General features: G+C 39.6%; 1 protein-coding gene across 8 annotated transcripts in view; it reads left to right on the top strand.

Moving 5' to 3' along the window:
* tenm4 (teneurin transmembrane protein 4) overlaps positions 1 to 20,623 on the top strand; it is a 163,804-nt gene that overhangs the window by 131,475 nt on the left and 11,706 nt on the right. For all 8 annotated transcript variants that reach the window (XM_085381075.1, XM_085381074.1, XM_085381076.1 and 5 more), the window contains 5 exons: positions 1,592 to 1,824; positions 2,556 to 2,710; positions 8,006 to 8,883; positions 14,580 to 14,752; positions 17,541 to 17,776. In XM_085381075.1, the coding sequence (XP_085237201.1) occupies positions 1,592 to 1,824; positions 2,556 to 2,710; positions 8,006 to 8,883; positions 14,580 to 14,752; positions 17,541 to 17,776 (1,675 nt within the window). The remainder of the gene's footprint in view (positions 1 to 1,591; positions 1,825 to 2,555; positions 2,711 to 8,005; positions 8,884 to 14,579; positions 14,753 to 17,540; positions 17,777 to 20,623) is intronic.

Consider the following 20,623-nt stretch of genomic DNA (forward strand, 5'->3'; position numbering starts at 1 on the left):
CAGCGGGCAGTTTGTGACATGTGTGCCTGAGGTTTGCTGCAAAGCCCTGTCATCACTGATTCATTGAAGGTCAATTGTCACCTAAAATTATGTACTGGAGACGACAATTCCACACACCCACTTGTCTTTCTTCTCGTTGTGTGTTAAAAATGTACGCTTTGGCACTGTCACACTGACCATAAACCCCTAAAAGAACCCTGAAGGTTATATTTGAAATACTGTCTTAATCCACTTTGAATGATGTCCAGCTGACAGGGTTTTCCATAATGCTTATCAGGTCTGGCAGAACTGTGCTGTATCCTGCTCTTATACATCTGGTCATCTTTAAGGTGGCAGCAAACTCATTGCTAAGCTGGTTACGTGTTCCTTTGTTTTGTTTTTCTCCTAAATTAGTAGTAGAATTAGTCAACAGACAGTTAAAATGTGACTTTTTAATAATTTATTTTTATTTTGATGTAAGCTTTTAATTTAACTTTCAGTTTTCTGGATTTGTCTGATTTTTTTTTCATACATTTTCTGACATGAACTAACAAATAAAGTGTGTCAGTCAGCACTTGAAAAGAAAAGACCTTTAACCTCATTAACATTTATGTAATGAATCATATTTATGGAAGCAGAGCCAAGGCTGTAAAATCACTTTAAAATAACACGGTTTAAGAAGTTTCTAGCATCTGGCATGTGCATAGTAAAATGTAATTGGTCTTGCTTCCAATCTCCCATGCTTTGATTTATCACCGTGAGCTTATGTTTATAGTAAGCAGAAGTGTAATTTTAATGGAAATATTATTCTTTGTCATCCTAATTTGCACTGCTGTGGATTTGTCTACAGCTATCTGTGTTTTCTGTCACCTATCCTGACTGGAGTACATCAGTAGGTTGGATGCATCCTGCCGCAGCAGGATTGGTTATATTTGGTTCTATTGTCTTGTCTGTCAGGTTGGGCAACCTCCTGTGGATATGTTTGTATGGATGTGAAGGATGGCATTGTTGACTTGGCTGGGATTTTAATAGGATATTTTTCTGTGCTAGAATATCAGCCTGATGGATGCATAATGTGTTTGGATCCCTAGTTCAGTCATGCATTTTTGTTTGTATTTTTAAAAAGTTCCAAAGTAAAATAAAAAACATAATTATTTGTATCGATTTCAGCTTATATCAAAGGAATTTCTCAGGTCATAAATTTTAGCACCACTCCCCACCCTTAATTTCTCTACTACATTACTATTTCTTCAATAATATGTGCACTATTACACACACACTCACACACTGTATTTAAAGGTCGACACAGACATATAGATGTAGATACACTGGTAATTTCACTCCCTTTTCAAAACACGCTTTTCTTACTAAGCTGACTGCGTGAGTCCTAAGCCGCATTATTATGTCATGTTTAATCTCATTTTTATTTTAGCATGTTTAATCTCATTCTGTTTTCTTTGTCCTGGGTATAAACTGTAATTGTGCCCAATTGACTCTCTAAATGGCTTTTGAATCCATTTTAATTGTATTACACAGTGTTTCTTATTGAAAGAGCTGTAGCCCTTCCAGCTTTATTGACTTGAGCCTCTTCCTCTCTTTTCCCTCCTATCAGCAACAGCCCTGCACATAAGTACTACCTGGCCACCAGTCCAGTGAACAATGCCGTGTACCTTTCAGACACCAGCAGCAGGAAAGTGTTCAAGGTTAAATCGCTGAATGTTGTGAAAGATGTGGCCAAGAATCTGGAGCTGGTGGCAGGCACTGGTGACCAGTGTCTCCCATATGATGACGCTCGCTGCGGGGATGGAGGAAAGGCTGTTGAGGCTACCCTTACTAACCCCAGAGGTATTGCATAGATGTTATTAAAATTGATATAGTTTCAAGTCAGTTGTCAGTTTGTTTTTTTTTCTAACCTTTTCTGAAGTAAGCTTTTGCCTTCAGCTGTAACCCCAAATGTGCAGCTAACTAGCTAGTTATTTTTAACAGCATGTCTTTCTGTGAGTTTCCGGGATCTTTTTTGTGTTGCTTCCATATGGGCATGAAGCATTAGTCATTCAATCACATGCTTATTCTTTGTCCTCTACTGTGATGCCATTATGAGTCATATTTGCTGAAAGAGCCCCTGTGAAATGTGCATATCTATAGCCGTGCTTTGCATTGAAAAAGAGAGCGGTTTGCTGTAATTACTGAAAATATGAGGTCCATATTTCTTTCAATGATATTTGTCAGACTTCAGAGAAGTAGAAAAATACAGAGACTTGCTAGGCTTACTAAGCTTCATTGTTGTTTGAGGCTGATAGCAAGAGAGAAAGACATTGATGAAGTTTTCCCCATAATTGAATCAATACTTACAATACTCCTCATCTATTTTGATGTTTCTATTGTTCTTCTTTATTGATTAAAAAAAAATCAATCCTACCATTAATTTTCATTGTCATGATTAGTCTTTCATTTTATTGCAGTGAACTGTCCTTAATTGTGATTTGGTGGGGCTCTGTGCTCACATTAAGTAACAGATAAACAGAATAATTTAAGGATATTTCCCTCTTCTTCTCATTGTGTGACTTTATCTGCAGGCATTACCGTGGATAAGTACGGCGTAATCTTCTTTGTGGATGGGACCATGATTCGCAGGATTGATCAGAATGGTATCATCTCCACCCTTCTGGGATTCAATGACCTGACCTCTGCCCGACCTCTCAGCTGTGATGCTGTGATGGACATCTCTCAGGTATGACCTCTCTGGAACTGTGCACTGACCTGTGCTTTCCTCTCTCTCAACCTACATCTGTCTCCTTGAATGACCCTTGTTTTCAGGGTGCTTACACCTCCACATCAGCTGGTATTTCTGCAGCTTGATTCTCCAAGCCTGCATCTAGTACTGTAGGCCTTGGTTTAGATATGGTACCGTATTTTCACGACCATAAGACGCACTGTGCTAAAAGGTGCAGTCTCAGTTATGTGTGCCATTACTGTATTTAACACACACATAAGGCGCACTGGATCATAGGGCGCATACAAGTACCGTATGCGTATTTAAAAATAAAGCGGGAGCAAACCTGAGTTCGGTACCTTACTCACATTTTTATTACCAGTAATCGTCATCATCAACAACACACAAGCATACAAGTGTGCGTATTTAAAAATAAAGCAGGAGCAAAACAAAGTTTGGTACTCACATTTTTATCATCAATCAAACCCATCGAAGTCCTCATCCTCTGGGTCTGAATTGAACAGCTGCGCTAAATCTCCATCAAACATGCCAAGTTCACTTTCTTCACTGTCAGAGTCACTTTCCGTGCCGTGCGGCTCCTCGGAAATGATGCTGGCTTTTGCGAAAGCTCGAACAACAGTGCCAGCAGACATGTTAGCCCAAGCATCTACAATCCATTGGCAAATTGTGGCGTAACTCGCCGGGCGCTGCCTTCCACTCTTGGTGAAACTGTGGTCTCCATCCGTCATCCATCGCTGGATGTGTTTGTCGCCGATGTGTTTGCTGCAGTAGGAGCGGAAGATGGCCAGCTTTTCCTTATAATCCGCTGGAAGTTGCTGCGCTACCGTAGTCCTGGTCCGGATGGAAAAATGGCACCGTTTCATAAAAAGTGAAAGTGAAACTGCTTTTAGCCGAATGGTGACCGTCGAAACGCTTCTCCCGCTCGTTCTTTGCTCGATGATCCACCGCTCGAGTCTTTCCTCCAACTCGGGCCACCTCGCCTTATGTCCGCGGAAACTCAACTGCGTTTTCTTGACCTGCCGGAGCTTGTTTTCTAGCTTCCTCCATTTGCGAACCATCGATTCGTTAATCTTAAATTCTCTCGCCGCTGCTCGATTTCCATGTTCCTCCGCGTAGCTGATGGCCTTCAGTTTAAACTGTGCTTCGTAAGCGTGTCTCTTTGCCACTTTCAGGGTTGTTAAAACAACGATGTCCTGCATAACGCACATACCTGTTCTTTTATACAGGTATGTGCGATAAAGTCAACGCACACACTTCACCCTTTAGCGTTCTCATGGTGTTCTCTACTACGTCCTCCTTACAACACACAGGGCGCACTGCGCTATAGGGCGCGCCGTACTTTTTGAAGAAAATCTAAGACTTTTAAGTGCGCCTTATGGTTGTGAAAATACGGTATATAGCCACAAGACTTTCTAAAAGATTCAATATTTTCTTTTTTTCCTGTGTGCAGTTTATTTCAGCAAATTTTTGGTCCTATGATTCATCGTAAATGATAAAATACTTCAGGTCAGTTTAGATATTTTTTGACCCACAGGAGGAAATTCATTTTGCAGCAGGATGAAAAAAAATATGTAAATAGGACAAGAAAACATTGTAGACTTTGTAGTTAATCAAGAGACAGTTTCAGGGAAACACACTGAAAACTTTTACTGCACCTATTTTTTTTTTCTACAAAACTTGCCTTTCTGACCTGAGAGGTCAATTCTATTAACCAAAGGATTATCTGTTAAGATTCAATTGCATAGTTTTCACTGGTGCTGTAGGATTATGAACTTGAGAAAGCAACACACAATCAAAGCCGTGCAAGCCTGGTGAAAGCTAAAATCACCTCACAGTTAAAAAGCAGATACAAATAAAAACTGAAAATGAGCAGTTAATTGGGCTCAGTCCAGGCTTGGGCCTTCCAAAGTATCTGCACTAAGCATTTTAAAGGAGTACAGGACCATGCTGAAAACAGTAGCATTGTGGTTTTTGTAGCGCCGATTTCCTAAATGCAGAGTGCCAGTGACCTACAGCTTTAGGGGAATGATAAGAATGACCTTTAACCTCAGTGGTTTTGACTTCATGCACAGATCTTCACTCTGACGCACATGAACACATGTATACATACACACACACACACACACACACACACACTACGCAGAACACATCCCCCAGGCAAGGACACTGCACTGAGGTCACTCTGTGGCTCACTGACTTCCCATTTGGAGGTGACAAGGCAGACTTTTAGCATACATAGCTGTTTTTGCCTCCTTGACAGTCCTACCCAGTAGTAAATAAAATCCCCTACAAAATGTATCTTTTTAATTTGTATATGCCATCTACATGATTCATAACTGTTTCAGTTTTACTTCCATGAATTGAGCATTTTGAGGCTTGGTTATTGAACTTGATTGAGGTCCAAGCCCAGCTCAGTATGCATGCAATCATTTGTTTCTTTCCTCTTTGTGTATTTTGTTGAGTATGGATGCAGGATACAGGTCTTCTGCTTTCTGTGGGGAGTTTTCTGTGTGTGAATGATGTATTCAGTGGAGGAAGCAAAGGCTCTAGCTGCCCATTTGCAGCCCTAGGGGGAACTTCATCCCCCTCCTGACCTCCGCTTGCTGCTCCTTTACCTTGTCGCACACACAAGTGCCTATGGATGCTCACCATCCCAGTTCCACAAACACGAGGACACAGGCAGACTGACTGCAGTTCTACAATGATGACAAATCACACAAGCATTGCCAGAGACACTCAGACAGTAAAAAGCATCCATTAAAAATTAATCCAGAGCTTCCTTCTTCAAACACTCCCCAACCCCTCACTTAGAACCTGACTTTCTCTGGAGAAGGCTCATCACAGTGGTCATTACTTTTGCTTTACCACACCTGGCACACCAAGGCAAGAAATAACATTAGATTTCTTTCTCTCCTCTGATGAGGTCGTTGTTATCTTACTTTGCTATCTGTGTAGTGAGCAAGCTACAGCTAAATTCTCTCTTAATTCAGTGTATACCTCTGTAACCTTTCGTTTAACTTTTGATTATCAAGCAAAATGACAATATTTTGACCTCATATATGTTTTTTTCTTTCTTTCTACCAAGGCCTTGGGTCGTTCCTGTCTTAGAAGTATCTTCCATTTTCCTTCCATTTTTCTTCTTTAAAGTCTTGGAAAATTTCGCTGCATTCCCCGCTGAGCTTAAATGCAGGAAAATCATGTCTTAAAACAAGATCACTCAAACATATTTCAGGGGTGTTAGCAGCTTCAGAAAGCTTTATCTAGAGTATGACTGTGACATTCAATTCAAATCTGAGAGGGACTTCAAATAATGACATATTACTCTTCTTGAGGCAAGCATCATGCTGTTACTAGCAAAGAGTGCAGCGATTACTAATGGAACATGTCATTATAATTCTTAATACAATTTCCATTTCATTTAAAATAGTTTGATGTTGTGTACAAATCTACGGCTCGCTTTCTCAGCTGTTGAGCATGTTTTGGTTTTCTTCCTGTTAGCGGCTTTGTCTAGCAGGCGCTTCTGACAGCATCCCCACTGTATAAAAGGGAGGGTATGATCTGGTTACAGCATATGGGACAGCAGCTCGGGAAATATCCCCTCATCAGTCAGAGTGGCGTGAAAACCTCCTTACAGGCAGCTCCCAGGAGCCACTCCACACTTGGCTCATGAAATATTTAACCAGCAGTGTTGACAAGAAATAGGTTTTAAGAAATTGAAAGTCTACCCTTCATTATCCAAGTAAATGCATTTTCTGCTTACTGAGAGATGACATGTATCCACTAGTCTCCTGTTTGTCGTATGTAGCCAAAGGATACATCCTGTTATATAAACCTCTTCCATTATGTGGCAGATGATAGGAGGTTTATAGGATGTGAGGTGTGTAATGCTCAAATCTGTTTTTCAATTACAGGTGGGCGGGTGCCCCACTTTTAAAAGGACGTGAGTTCAAGAATATGAACAGAGCAAAAAGTTTAGAATCATTCAGATCATTATTGCCACAGAATGTCACTGTTTCAATGTTAACTTTTAAATTAGAACATTAGGGATATGTGGAGATAACAAGGAAGGAAAAGGCACAATATAGCTAATGTCTAAAAGCTGTCTGAATTTTATTTTGTGCATTTTGTTCTGTGCAATCCACATTTTAAAAGAAAAAGGGAATTATAGGGCTAACTGTTTTTATATTCCTAGAAATTTTAAGAAACCTGCTTTTTTTATTGCAATGTATTTGTCCAATGTGCTGTTTAATCCCAGACAGTTGGAGAAAGCCTACTACATGGCCAAGGTGCATCGTGTCTGTGCATAATACAGTCAAAATGTTTCATTGTGTCTTTCAGCTGTCTACTTACTTGACTTAATAATATATTAATATGGTAGTCAGCCATTTTAGCTCATGCCTAAGTGCTGTATGCTTGGGTGTTTTATCAGTAGTATATTGCAGAAATAAAAATATATGCAATTTCTAGCTCTTTATTGCTAATTATTAAGCCTTGATAACTTTCCTCCTGTTTCTACTTTCTAGTTGTCTCTAAGTGACCAAACAAAAGAAAGGGTCCTTTGTGTAAAATCTTACCTTAAATCTGAGTCTGTCTTTGCATTTTGGTCCAGGTTTTAATCAGTTTCCTTTGTTGGAACTCCAAGGCTTCTATTGAAATATTGCACTTCATATTATGTTTCTAAGAGATCCCACTGGGATCATAAGTGAGAGGGAGACCAGTAAATTGGATGAAGCCAATCATTCCAATTTGTTAAAAGCCTGATGCATTGTTAGCAGAACAATAAGTCATAATTTAGGAGGCCAGAGACAGAGTAGGCTTTCATTTGATAAGTGTGCTCCAGTTTCTTTTCAAGGACTCATGCAATCTCTTGTCATTAAAAAATTAATAACCCAAAGCAAGGAAAAACAGCGACTTGGGTGAAGGATGCAGAAGCCTTGTCCTTAAGTGTTCACAGTTCTCATGAACCATCCCAGTGTGCTCTTTTCAGTTAATCTTATCATTTGTATGATTTCTTCTCACACTGCCCTTCTTCACCACTGTTGTTATCATCTGCAATCTTACAATCATGTTTTTGTGTATCACCTTTTAAAAGTACATCAGCTATTTTCCTCCTCATCAGATAATAAATCGTTTAAAAATGTTTTTACTTACAGCTTAAGCTATAAAAATAATCACGCTGTTTTCCTTTCAGGCTCTTTTCCACATAGAAATCGAAAACTGTAGATCAATAAAAGTATGGTATATTTCTTTGGTACCTAAGGATTATATTTTTGTGTGTCTTTTTCCTCGCAGGTGCGCCTTGAGTGGCCTACAGACTTGGCAGTGAATCCAATGGACAACTCTCTATATGTTCTGGACAATAATGTAGTACTCCAGATCTCTGAAAACCACCAAGTCCGTATTGTAGCAGGCCGTCCTATGCACTGTCAAGTGCCTGGGATTGACCATTTCCTCTTGAGCAAAGTTGCCATCCATGCCACCCTCGAGTCAGCTAATGCCCTAGCTGTGTCTCACAATGGTGTTTTGTACATTGCTGAGTCAGATGAAAAGAAAATAAACCGAGTCAGACAGGTGTCCACAAATGGAGAGATCTCCTTGGTTGCAGGGGCACCAAGTGGCTGTGACTGCAAGAACGATGCCAACTGCGATTGTTACTCTGGAGATGAAGGCTATGCCAAAGATGCTAAACTGAATGCACCATCTTCCCTGGCAGTATGTCCAGATGGAGATCTTTACATTGCAGATCTGGGCAACATCCGTATACGCTATGTGCGCAAGAACAAGCCTTTTCTGAATCCCCTCAGTATGTATGAGGTGTCCTCTCCCATTAATGATGAACTCTATCTGTTTGACTCCAATGGCAGCCACATTTTTACCCAAAGTCTAACTACAGGAGACTATCTCTACAATTTGACATACACGGGATCAGGAGATCTAAGCAGCATTACTGATAAGAACAAAAACACAGTGATCATCAGAAGAGACACAACAGGAATGCCTCTGTGGCTAATGGTCCCTGATGGACAGACCTTCTGGTTCACCATTGGCACTAACAGTGCCCTTAAAACTGTTGCTGCCCAGGGTCAAGAGCTAGCTGTAATGACGTACCATGGAAGCTCGGGACTGTTAGCAACTAAGACAAATGAAAATGGATGGACAACATTCTTTGAGTAAGTAATATGAAGAAACACCTTTCTAATCATTTTACCTAAAAGTCTGGATCCAATTTGAGCTGATAACTGCATCAAAGCAAAGAAGTTTAAAGATCTGTTTAATCTGTTAATTCAGATATGCAGATTGGACAGTTTTGTTTAGGTTTTTTTTCCTGGAGTATCTGAACTAAGAGCACTGAATTCATTATATCACTGAATGCTTTAGTGAATTAATGTTTGCAGTCAAAGAGCTCCTTGGCATGTGAGTTTAGTATTTTGGCATATGAGTTCACTTCTTATGGCTGGATGTCTATGTCACTCAGAATACAAGACCTGCGGAAGGATGGGTGTAATCCTATTTGCTGTTATCATACCAAATAGGATTACTGGATGATATGTTACTCATCTGTGCCCTTGCTTGCAGACTGGAGATCATCACTTGTTTGGAGTTGTTGGGTACAGGAACAGCGTGTATCTATTGAGTAGTACAAAATGTATATTCACATGACTGGGATGCACCCCAGAAATATAAGCATAGTTGAATAGCCAAAGATTTTAATTAAATCAGGCAAAGCATACCTTGTGAGGAAACGACGGAAAACACTCCCACAGTTTAGGATTTCATGTTCTTGTGACTTGCATGAAGCAATCTGTCCCTTAGCTTAATGTACCAGGGGATACTATGCTAACTGGATGTCATTCCAAAAATTGTGATTAAGCAGATTGGCTGGTCAGACATCTGTTACACCTCGCTGGAGGAATATAACTCTGACACATAATCAGACGCTCTGTTTAATATGAGCAGACATTTATCACCTGTGTTTGATTTGGTTGTCATCTGATGGTTACACTGAAAAAAAAAAAAGTGGAAAGGTGCAGTGAAAACAGCACTAATGCAGCCATGCATAGGCGTTTCTCGAGGTAGACTGAATTCCCTGAGGCTCAGACAAATTTAGTGGGTGTTTGGAATTCTGAATGATTTCTCTATGACGTTCTGTAAAATGGCTTCTTTTATTTTTTAGGTTCTAGCATGCGTGTCTTATTTTGAAAGAAATGTTTACGCGTTACCATAGCGACCAGAGAGCATTAAGGGGCAGAGAGGAGGATGTTTCTCTCAATGTTGTTGGCGTATTTCAGGAGGACGCGGCTAATAAAGTTACACAATTACACAGTGGATTCACGTTAATTATTATATTTACAAAATACCACAGTTTTGTCTTAGTCGTAGCATTTTATTTTGTTGTGTTTATCCGCGACACCTTAAAGGCTGGTCCGTGAAAATATTGTCTGACATTAAACCAGTACGTGATCCAAAAAAGATTGGGGACCGCTGATTTAGGTGATAAAACCTATCGCTCATGCACCACATTGTTATTTTACTGCGGTAAATAATAATATATTATTTTCTACAGGCAGAAGATATTCTGAGTGGTTACCTTTGTCTTATGATGATGACAATGATCTGTGATAGGATGACAGTGCTCCACTCCATAAGGCATGTGAGGCTACTGAGGGGTTTGAGCAGCAAGACCATTTTATGATTCATATAATAATCATATGGCATTTGCAATCACCCGATCGCAGCCTAGTTGAACACATTTTACAGCTTCTGGCAGCACATGGTGGCCCACCGCCTTCATAAGACACTTTGTGATGTTGGTAGAGTAAAACAAAATTGTTATACATGTCAAAATACTTGGAATAAAATGAAGTCCATGTATTATTTCATTTCCTGTCTTTCCCTTTCAAATTAAGCAATGAAGCTTTGTATTTACCTACAAGCAAATCATTTGATCCATGCTTTTTTTTTTTTTTACACCCAATAAACAGGGTTTTGTTTTTCTTGAATAATTAGCTTTAAAGGTCATTTCATCACCTGAGGGTCAAAACTGTAATTTGCTACCATCAGAACCTCTATTTATCTCTGCCCACCAAAGTTCACTGCTAATCATTTCACCCATATTAATTAATGTGTACTTACATTCCATGCTTCGTGGATCAAAATTAATTTGAATGAACGAAGAAAAAAAAAACCAATAGATTGACTAGAGAACAAAAGACATCTGCCACACTGTCTTTCTGTTGTAACCCCTGGAAACCACATTTGTACAACAGTTACTGCACACACAAACGGTCCGCAGGCCTTAAATTTATGTTGTAATGATAAGTGCTTCTGCTTAAGGGTTGTTCCAAATCATGATGAATTATAAAACACCTAAATATTCTTTTATCGTTTATTTAAGACGGTAGAAGAAAAAAAATGTGCCTTACCCACTGGGTTTTAACAAATGTTCTTTAGTTATATCTGTAAGTTATCAGTCACACATGCTCAGAAATTCTCAGGCAGCAAGACAAATTGAAAATATGAGCGGAAGTTAGGTATGCTGGGGGTGATGCCGATATGAAGTGTTCAGCCTATTGTTGGGGCCCAGCGTGAAAGGTCATAGAGCTAGCATGTGACACAGAGGTGATGCGATCCGAATAGACTTGTGGCCAACCAGAGGGAAACTGCTCCTGTCCTTCTGCTGAGCACCCTGCCCCTGTGTGCCCCTCTTGTCGAAAGAAAGCAAAGTAATAGGCAGCTGAGCTGAAGCAGGCCAAAACCATTAGAGCTCAGCGGTGGAGCTCAAGGAATGGAACTAGCTTAAGGCCCTAATTGAGACATAGAGAGTTTGGGTCAGTGATCAAGCTGGGGCTTGTAGTGTTGCTCTTGAATGAGATTTCTGTCTTGTGGACTGAGTCTTTTGTGCAGAGGTGAAGGCAAACAGGAACGCTTGGTCAAATAAATGGAACCATTAAAAGTAGTATGGTGCAGATAACTTGCAGTGCTTTCACTGCAAAAACTTTTGATTGCATGATGGACACAAGGAGAATTTCTTGCTGATAGTATATGAGCAGTATCAAAAGAAATCAAAGGCTTAGATATAAATTACTCTGCTATTTAGTATTTCCTGAAGTGGAAGACTTGGCTTGAAATGTATCTATGAATCCCAGTCCCTAGTACAGTTGAGATCAGATAGCATTTATCTCTGGGAGATGATTCCTCTCCCACTCTTCCTTTCCATATTGGATATTTGAGATGGCAGCGCTGAGGAAATATCTGTAAACCAGCACCCGCCATCTCATTTATTAGAGGCTTTATTATGGCAGGCAGCAACATCGAAGAGGCTTTCCAATCTGTATTCAATGTGCAGATAAAAGTCTTCTTTCTAAGTAATGTACCGTTCACTCACTTCAATTCTGGAACACTGAAAATCTGAAAGATTTAAAATTGTTCTATGCTGATGTGCTCTCTGAGCAAAATGAAACAATCTGGCCACTCATGTTCCTGTATGTGATGAACTGACTGATCTATAAGCTAGGAAGATGCTGCATCTCTCTAAGGATTCACACCTCAGCGCCCCTATTTCATAGGCTGTATAATGAGATTAGGCAATATCGCTAATCTTTTAAGCTAATAAGCAGTTTTCCAAATGTAAAAAAGGTGTTTGCTTTCTCATCTTAATCATTTTTTTAAAATCTATTGCATATTTATAGTATATTTTTCCTTCCCACTGTCGCTAAGTGCTCGCTCAAAGGGGCTTATTTGATTGTTGGGGTTTTCTCCGTATTATTGTAGGGTTTTTTCCTTGCTATACAAATTGCCTTGAGCTAACTACTGTTGTGATATGATGCTAGAATAGAATTAAAATGAATACTTGTTTTTAAGTTGCAGTGAGAAGTATTGATATTAACGCCCCATTCACATTTTGTTGAAAGGGCTAGAAAAGGACAAAGCTGCTTAGTTTGTTGGTGCACCCACTCCTTGTTTGTGAATAGAAAATTGCAGGAGATATTTTTCAAAAGCTATGCTGATTGTGCTTCGATGATTAAAGATGATAGCTCTGAAATCCCATGTATTACCTCAGGTTGCTAGCACTGATGGATTTGCTGCTGTGTTTACTGCCTGTGTAGAGCTGGGCGATATGAGATTTTTTCATATCACGATATGTTTTTTTCATTTCAGGCGATAACGATATCTATCACGATATAAGCCAAATAACTATATTTGTAAGATTTAAATGTGCTGTTGCTCACAAGTAAAATGTGAAATAATCAGCAGCTTGTTTTTATTTAAATATTTATTTCCCATAATAAGTTCAACAGGGTAGATGTACTTAAGGAACATGAGACTTTTTCAGATAAATAAAGGCAAATATTGCAAACTACACAAAAGGCAGCCGCTAAAGCGTTTAAGTTTCAAAATAGAACAAACGAAACAGACTAAATTGTCAATTCCACTTAGAAACAAAATATTAATTCTAAAAATAAATCTTAGTTTGTGTTACAGAAGAACAGACAAAACTGACTAACTTTTGTCAATATCAAATAAACTGAGAACTAAAAGGAAATTCTCAATCTCTCCTTGTTGTATAGCTGAGCTTTTCAAACAGTTTTAACAGTTACTTTAGTCTGACAAAAGCCGAATGACGAATTAGCGCTTCCAGTCAGAGACTGAGGCTACATCCACACGTACACGGGTATTTTTGAAAACGGAGATTTTCCGTTTTCGTTTTAAAAAATAATCCCGTCCACACTTAAAGGGAGAAATGAAGGAAAACGCTGCTATGAACATGCCAAAGCAGCAGGTGGCGCTAGATTCCTAACCGTGCAGAAATATTGGCCAATCAGAAGTCTAGAAGCCTCGGTGGGAAAAGTAAACAAAGCTGGGGCATAGAAGCAGAACCGAGTCGTATGTGTGGACAGACAGTAACTGTGTGTATATGTAAGCATTTAAACACTGCAGAGAGTAGAATTAACAGTATTGTAGAAATTCATTTCACCGAAACAATAACGTGGCGCACAGTGTGACGCATGCACCAGTTTATTGTATTTCCAGACTTGCTTTCGGCACAATTTACAGTGCACGCTACTCTGTTTTTTGTCAGACTTGAAATAGCCGAAATACCTTCACACTACGGAACTTCTATGGCTCTTCCGTTCGACAATCTCTCCGGCGTTGGAACCATTATCTGTTTTCTTTTCGGTCACGCTCGGTTGATTTTTCTAGTCGGCACACTCATTTCCTCCATTACCCGCTGGCTGCTTCCCAAACAAACACACGTGCGGCTTGGCACTTGTGCCATACGTTACAAGTCACGCGACGTGACGCTGCGGCTGTGATTGGTTCGGCTCTGCGCTACTTAATTTGGATTGGCTGATTTTTTTATTTATTTTTTTTTTTTTTAAGAGGACAAGAGCGGCGAGGTCTATCGCGATAGCTTAATTTCTCTATCGAGTAAAAGTTATATCGCGATACATATCGTTATCGTTCTATCGCCCAGCTCTATGCCTGTGTTGACACATTGCTTCAATTTGTGACAACACGGAGGAAATATCGGACTCTGCGGAAAGTTTCCAATCCCTACCTATAATTACCATTAGCAGAGTTTATGCTAGAACACTTACAGAGAACAACTCATAATCACTGCTTATCTGGAATGACACAGCAACTCATTAGTCACATTTATGTACCTACAATCATTTATGCATACCTGACTTGCATTGATGATCATGATTGCTTCCTTATGATTTAACAAACCTCAACAAGGCTTAGTAAATTTTTAATACCACAGCATTGTTTGTGTTTCAGGCATAGTGCTTGTTTATCTGTGTTTTCAGATGGCATGGTCCTCTTTGCCTTCTTTGGTTCACATCAACATATTTCTTTGTAGGTATGACAGCTATGGGCGTCTGACTAACATCACCTACCCCACGGGCCGAGTGAGCAGCTACCGTACAGACGCAGACAGCTCGGTCCGTATCCAGACAGAGGGCTCCAACAAAGAAGATATCACCGTCACCACTAACCTGTCAGCTTCTGGCACCTTCTACACACTTATGCAAGGTGAGTCTCTTTTACGGTGGCCGTAAGTAGAGCGGTTTCTTTTTTTAGGGTTTGTTCTGCGAGGTGAAGTCCCAAAAGCTTTAACTTTGCTTATGTCCCTGATATTAATTTATACAGCTGGGACTAGGTACTGTTAGTATTTTTAAGAAACTCTTTCTCATCTACATATATTCTGACTTCCATTACCTTATGTTCTAGTATTTGATTAATCAACAGTGTATCCCCCTTATCTGTACATATAGCACTTGAGATTGTAAACAGATTTTATTACTTACCTTATTTTTGTGAAGGTGTTGCATTCTCCTGATTTAAAAAGGGATGTATTGTAGAGGGCAGTCGCTCAGAAGCCCTAAGGGAAACTGGTGCAAGCTAAGGGACTAGACAAAGAGCATTTTAGAGGTCTCTGTGGACTGTCACTTAAGGATAAGACCTTCTTTGAGCTCAAGCTGCCTGGAAGCTGCCAGGCACTTTCTGGCTCAGCCTCACTGAATATTTTGGGTTGCCACTCTGTAGCCGAATGAGAGTTTAAAAAGAAAAAAAGGGGGGTTATATATAAATAGTGTTTAATAAATAAATAGTCCAGTGATCTGGACATACACAGACATATGTGCATATAATATAAATATTTAGTAAGCATGTTGCATTGCGTTAATTGATTTAATATATGTATTGATTTTGTGCTGTGTTCCTTTCATGCCAGTAAATTACTTTTGAATTTAAAATTGAAACATGACTTTCTGTAGAGTTGCATAGCTTTTGACTTTGTTAAATGTATTTTCTTTTTGATTTGGGCAGTGCAAATCACATTTGCCTTTATCTTTCGACAATAAGGCCGAGGCAGGTGTCTCGGATACAGATGTGAATTAAAAGCAACACTGTCTGGATTGCTCCAGACATGATCAGATTTTAAATCTTATCTGTGGGTTTGAAGACATCCCGTCTCAGACTTAGCTGTGTTAATATCACTCACAGAGGTGCTTCTCTGTTTTTAATAACATGTGTAGTGCAGCTTGCACTTCACAGAAATGAAACAAATATTGATTTTTCTGTCAAAAAAAATAAACGATAAAACACAGTGCCGGTGGTCCATACAAGATCCTCAAGGTTTTAAAAAAATTGCTGATATTGCTGATATCTGATATTATCTTCACTAAATCTGGAGCAACTTTCAATTTTTTAAAGATGGGTTACGCATACACCCTTCTACTTTCTGTTTCTGAGCATATCCCTTCTTAGACTACTGACCGCAAAGCTGTGTCTGAAACGGGAGATGACACTCTCTGGTTTCTCACTTTTGTTTAACGGAGTGGCCACCTCCATGTTGTGACCTTGTCTTAGGCATCTGCCTGTGAGGAAAGTGGCGCCAGGAAATCTGCTGTTAATTAATTCACTATTGTCTGCTTTGTTAGCTGGGTGATCACATAGCATATGACTGTGCTGCCTTCGAGTTTCTTTCCTGCTCATTTGGCTGTTTTTGTCCCCTCTTCTCAGCAAGCTATCATCACAGTTTTGTGAAACAGATAACTTTTAAGATTTAAGGGATTAAGGGCAGAAGCTTTATAGCTAGAAAAATAATCAGGTGTATTACAAGATAATAAAATATATCCAAATAATAAAAAGTTGCAATTATTTGCTTTTAAAGCTTAAAGATACTGCACATAGAATGCTGTTTATAGAAGAAAAATGCAAGTCTGTTTTACATATAAGCCACTGTGAGCTATTAGGAAATTATAGCAAACCACATTGTTATGGTTTGCTATATTTCATGACAGCCAGTATTTTTCCCCCTTCTATTGCTGAACTGAGTGTGTGTACTACTTTTGCAGCATTTTGAGCTTTGTTGGTCTCTGAGGCCTCTTTTAGGTAGGGTCTGCCCCAGTAGTCTTTGGTCAACCCCTAAAGTGTCCATATGATGTAAAGAGGCAAGGGCCAGTACAAGGTCAGTCATGCCTCTATCTGTTTCTCTTGTCACAACAGCACAACACATCCTGTGGTGCTTTGTGAAAAAGAAAAAGATTTTTTTTTTTAAAAAAAAAGCCTTTCCCCACACGTTGTGTTTATTGTTGTTCTGTGTCCACAGCAAAGAAATTGTCACAGCCACTTGAACATGACACATGAACGCAAGGAAATTGCAGCGTATGAGTTCGTTTTTTCTGTTAAATGAAGTCAAGTAACTAATGTGCTGGCTGACAAACCATTATTTTTCTATTGTTCATATTGAGAATCACATTCATCCTGGTCCCTGTCAGTCTACTGACAGGAGGTAAGAAGGACACATTCTCTGAATGTATATGAGATGCTCAGTGGAAACATTAGTCATTGGTCTGGAGCTGGAACACAGGCTGCCGTCACCTAGGGACAGTAACAGACAGGCTCAGATCTATCCCTTGTGGGTGAGTGTGTGTAAGTGTGTGTGCACATGCGTGCGTGTGCGTATCTCACCCTGCCTTCTCTGTGGCCACAGGCAAGCCAGCAGCTTTTGATAGTTTTCATTCCTCCATATCCTCCAGGCTGCTGCAACAGCTGTAAAACTTTGCTTTACTGGCACTGTGAAACCTCTCACTATTGATCTTTGTTGTCAGAGACCCACTGTGTTATTGCAGTGGTTCTGTTAAATACTGCTGCTAAAGGATTTCTTTTTGCTGAGCAGCCATTTCAGGTCATTATGTTTGCGCCTCACTGACATGGATATTAGATTTAGTCCTCTTGCTTTAGTTACAAGAAGCTATGATTGTTGCTTGCCTTCTAATCATACTCGTTTTTCTCCATCCCATCTCTCCGTCCTTAGATCAAGTTCGGAACAGCTACTTCATTGGTTTGGACGGTTCGCTGCGTCTAGTTTTGGCCAATGGTATGGAGGTGTCGCTGTATACTGAACCCCACCTGCTGGCTGGTACGGTCAACCCCACAGTCAGCAAGAGGAACGTAACCCTGGCTATCGACAACGGCCTTAACCTGGTGGAGTGGAGACAGAGAAAGGAGCAGGCACGTGGCCAAGTTACTGTGTATGGACGCAGATTAAGGGTAAGCATGCTGTCTTGCTAAGAGACACTCATGGTTTTATGCAAGGTTTTTCATCATAGGCTAAATGTCTAGTGTCTTATTTCATATTTTCTCAAATCATCAGCTACAGTCCATGTAGTTATTCTACTACTTCAAATAGGGCAGTATTTATGCCGAAAAACCACAAACTCCAGAAAAAAATCCAAATTCACAAGAAATAAAAGTGTAGCTGCAGATCTAATGGTGTCAGGTTCATTGTGAACTCTATTTTTTTTTTCCTATAGAAGCTGCGACTCAAAAGCTCAGTTGTTTGTTGTGCATAAGTTAAGTTGGCCACATGACAATACAATGACATGTCAAATTATTATAGTAAATAATTAATAAAGCTCTGTTTTGAGCTCTGTCTCACAGCTATAAATCAGTTAATCATAGGCCATCAGACTCATGGATGTATTACTCAGATTTGACTTTCTGGAACATATGGTATCTTCTCACCCATAGCTGTAGAAGCCCACCCACACACACAATCTGGTACATTTTTTGTAGGCTAATTTTGATCTGAATTTGACATAAGTAGATTAAATAAAGTGATTTCAGTCTGTGTATAGATCCTAACAGAGCAGTACAGTGGTCACAACGACAAAGTCCTGGGTTTGAATCCACTGGCTGGCCTTTCTGTTTCGAATTTACATGTTGTCCCTTTACCTGCATGGCTTCTTTCTCTGTACTTCCCACAGTCCAAAGACATGCGTGTTTGATGAATCAGCTATTCTAAATTGTTCTGTCTCTCTCGCTTTGCTTTAGGTCTGTGATAAATTGGCTGTTCGTCCACAATATACTTTGGCTTTTGCCCCATGACACCTGGAATACGCTCCAAGCGATGCTAAATTACATAAATGGAAAAAAATGGATTGATTAATAGCCTGTAACATATAAAATACTTTCTCGTTAAAATCAAAATTAAGAGTTACTTGTATATTGCATATCAACAGGTCTCCTCTCATAATGCAACAAATTCAAAGTGCTTGTCCATAATGTATGTAGGATTTAGGCATTAACCCGCACAACACTGATTTAAATTGCATCTGGTGGCCTTTATTGTTTTGCCTTGGCTTTGTAAGGCAAATGGCTACTTTGGTTAAGTTGTCTTCCACATTGTCTGTGAGGCAACACAGCTAATGGGAAGGTGCCACTTTGTCTGTCATTGGCTGTTCATGTAATGGCCTTGTCGTCCCTTTGGAAGTGAAAGCTACTAATGTATGTTACAGACAATGGCCCCAGGGGTGAGATAGGAAATGGGAGCAGCCTAATGGCACGAACAGAAGGGATGAACAGAGCTGGAATCATTGGGCGACCTTGAGTGACATGTCAAGTGATATTACGTGGGTGGCTGGGTGAGTGTGTGGCAGTGCGCGGCTGGAGGGAGGGGAGGATCTTGAATACAGTACAGATCCATGGGAACAGGAGTAGAAGAAACAACTATGTGGCTCTGACTTCACAGCTTTTTTTTTTGGTGGAGAAAAGGGAGAGTGTTTATATTTCTGATGTCTTTTTCCCCCACTTTGCTTGACTGTATTTGTTCCTTTGATACAACACGTACGCGTTTTTGTTGTGCTGTGCCTTTCATGTCCTGAGGCTTTTCGTTAATGTACACTAATGAAGAACTCTTGAGCCACTCCACTCTTGCAAGAATCTTCATCCTTTTGAATGTAGTATTGATAGCAATGACAAGATGCTTCTAATGTTTGGCTGTTTGTTCAAAGGAGATACACAAAAAAGAAACCAAAAACATGGAATGGATTATCTTTGATTGCAGCATGACAATAAATAGAACTGTTGCTATTAAAGAAAAATTAATTGGAGTAGTCATAAAACCTGAGAATAGACATTTACATATTTACAGGGACACTTACAGATAGTATTTGATATTGGTTGAGACATCATTGTTATGATCTTGAGTGTAATGTAAAAGTCTCTTTTTTGCTTCTACTCTTTTACTTTCTGTGAGAAATTCATTTTAGAGGTGATGTTCTATTTGAAATAACTCCCCTTGAGTGGGTTTCCATTCTCATGGGAACTTGGAATCACTGTTATGGGACACTTTTTCCTTCTATGCCATGCGACTTTGGCAAACCTTATTCTAGCACTGGGAACTTTTTGTGAAAGACATCAGCTCTCTGCTGCCTGCAGAGATTTAACAAGAGCAGCGGGGATCTTTACTAGTATTCTTTAAAAAAAATAACTAAAAGGTGTAGCCATTTCAATGAAGTGTGACACTTGTTATGACAGTGTTTGAAGGCGAAGGAGACAAAAGAACACGTTCTTATTTCCAGATCCAATGTACGTTCACTCCTTCTGTCTCAGGTCTCAAATAGTTTACGCCACTCCAAATATCCATGGATTTATGCTCCTCATGATTCTGTTGGTTTTACTTAAAGTAATCCTCTCAATTAGGTATCAGTGACAATAATTGCCTCTGGTGTAATTGTCCCTTCACAGATGAGAGACCTAAGCATGCTTTCCTCAATGTGAGATTGAAAAAGTGAGCTTTCTCAGCAATCCCTGTGTGACCTGCTCTGTGGGATGTATCTGGAAAGTAGCCAGAAGCAGCCTTCTGAGGCATTTTAAGATGTTTTTAAGCCTTGCCAAGCATTTTACTAAGCCAAATGATAGCACACCTGAAGAAACACTCTGAAGATTAATAAGAAAAAAAGATCATAAATATTACAGAAACAGAGGTGTAGTTTTAATTACAGCCAGAGACCTCTGAAGACCCATTTTACAAAAAGTTCCAGATGGTGTTTAAAGCAATGCTTTTTTTTGCAGAGATCTGTTCTGACCTGCAATCTAAGCTGTTATCTTCTCTTT

The sequence above is a fragment of the Rhamphochromis longiceps genome, linkage group LG14 (genome assembly GCF_057381845.1).
Source record: "Rhamphochromis longiceps isolate RC_006_pf linkage group LG14, R_longiceps_female_GT1.1, whole genome shotgun sequence".
Taxonomy (NCBI): Eukaryota; Metazoa; Chordata; class Actinopteri; order Cichliformes; family Cichlidae; genus Rhamphochromis; species Rhamphochromis longiceps.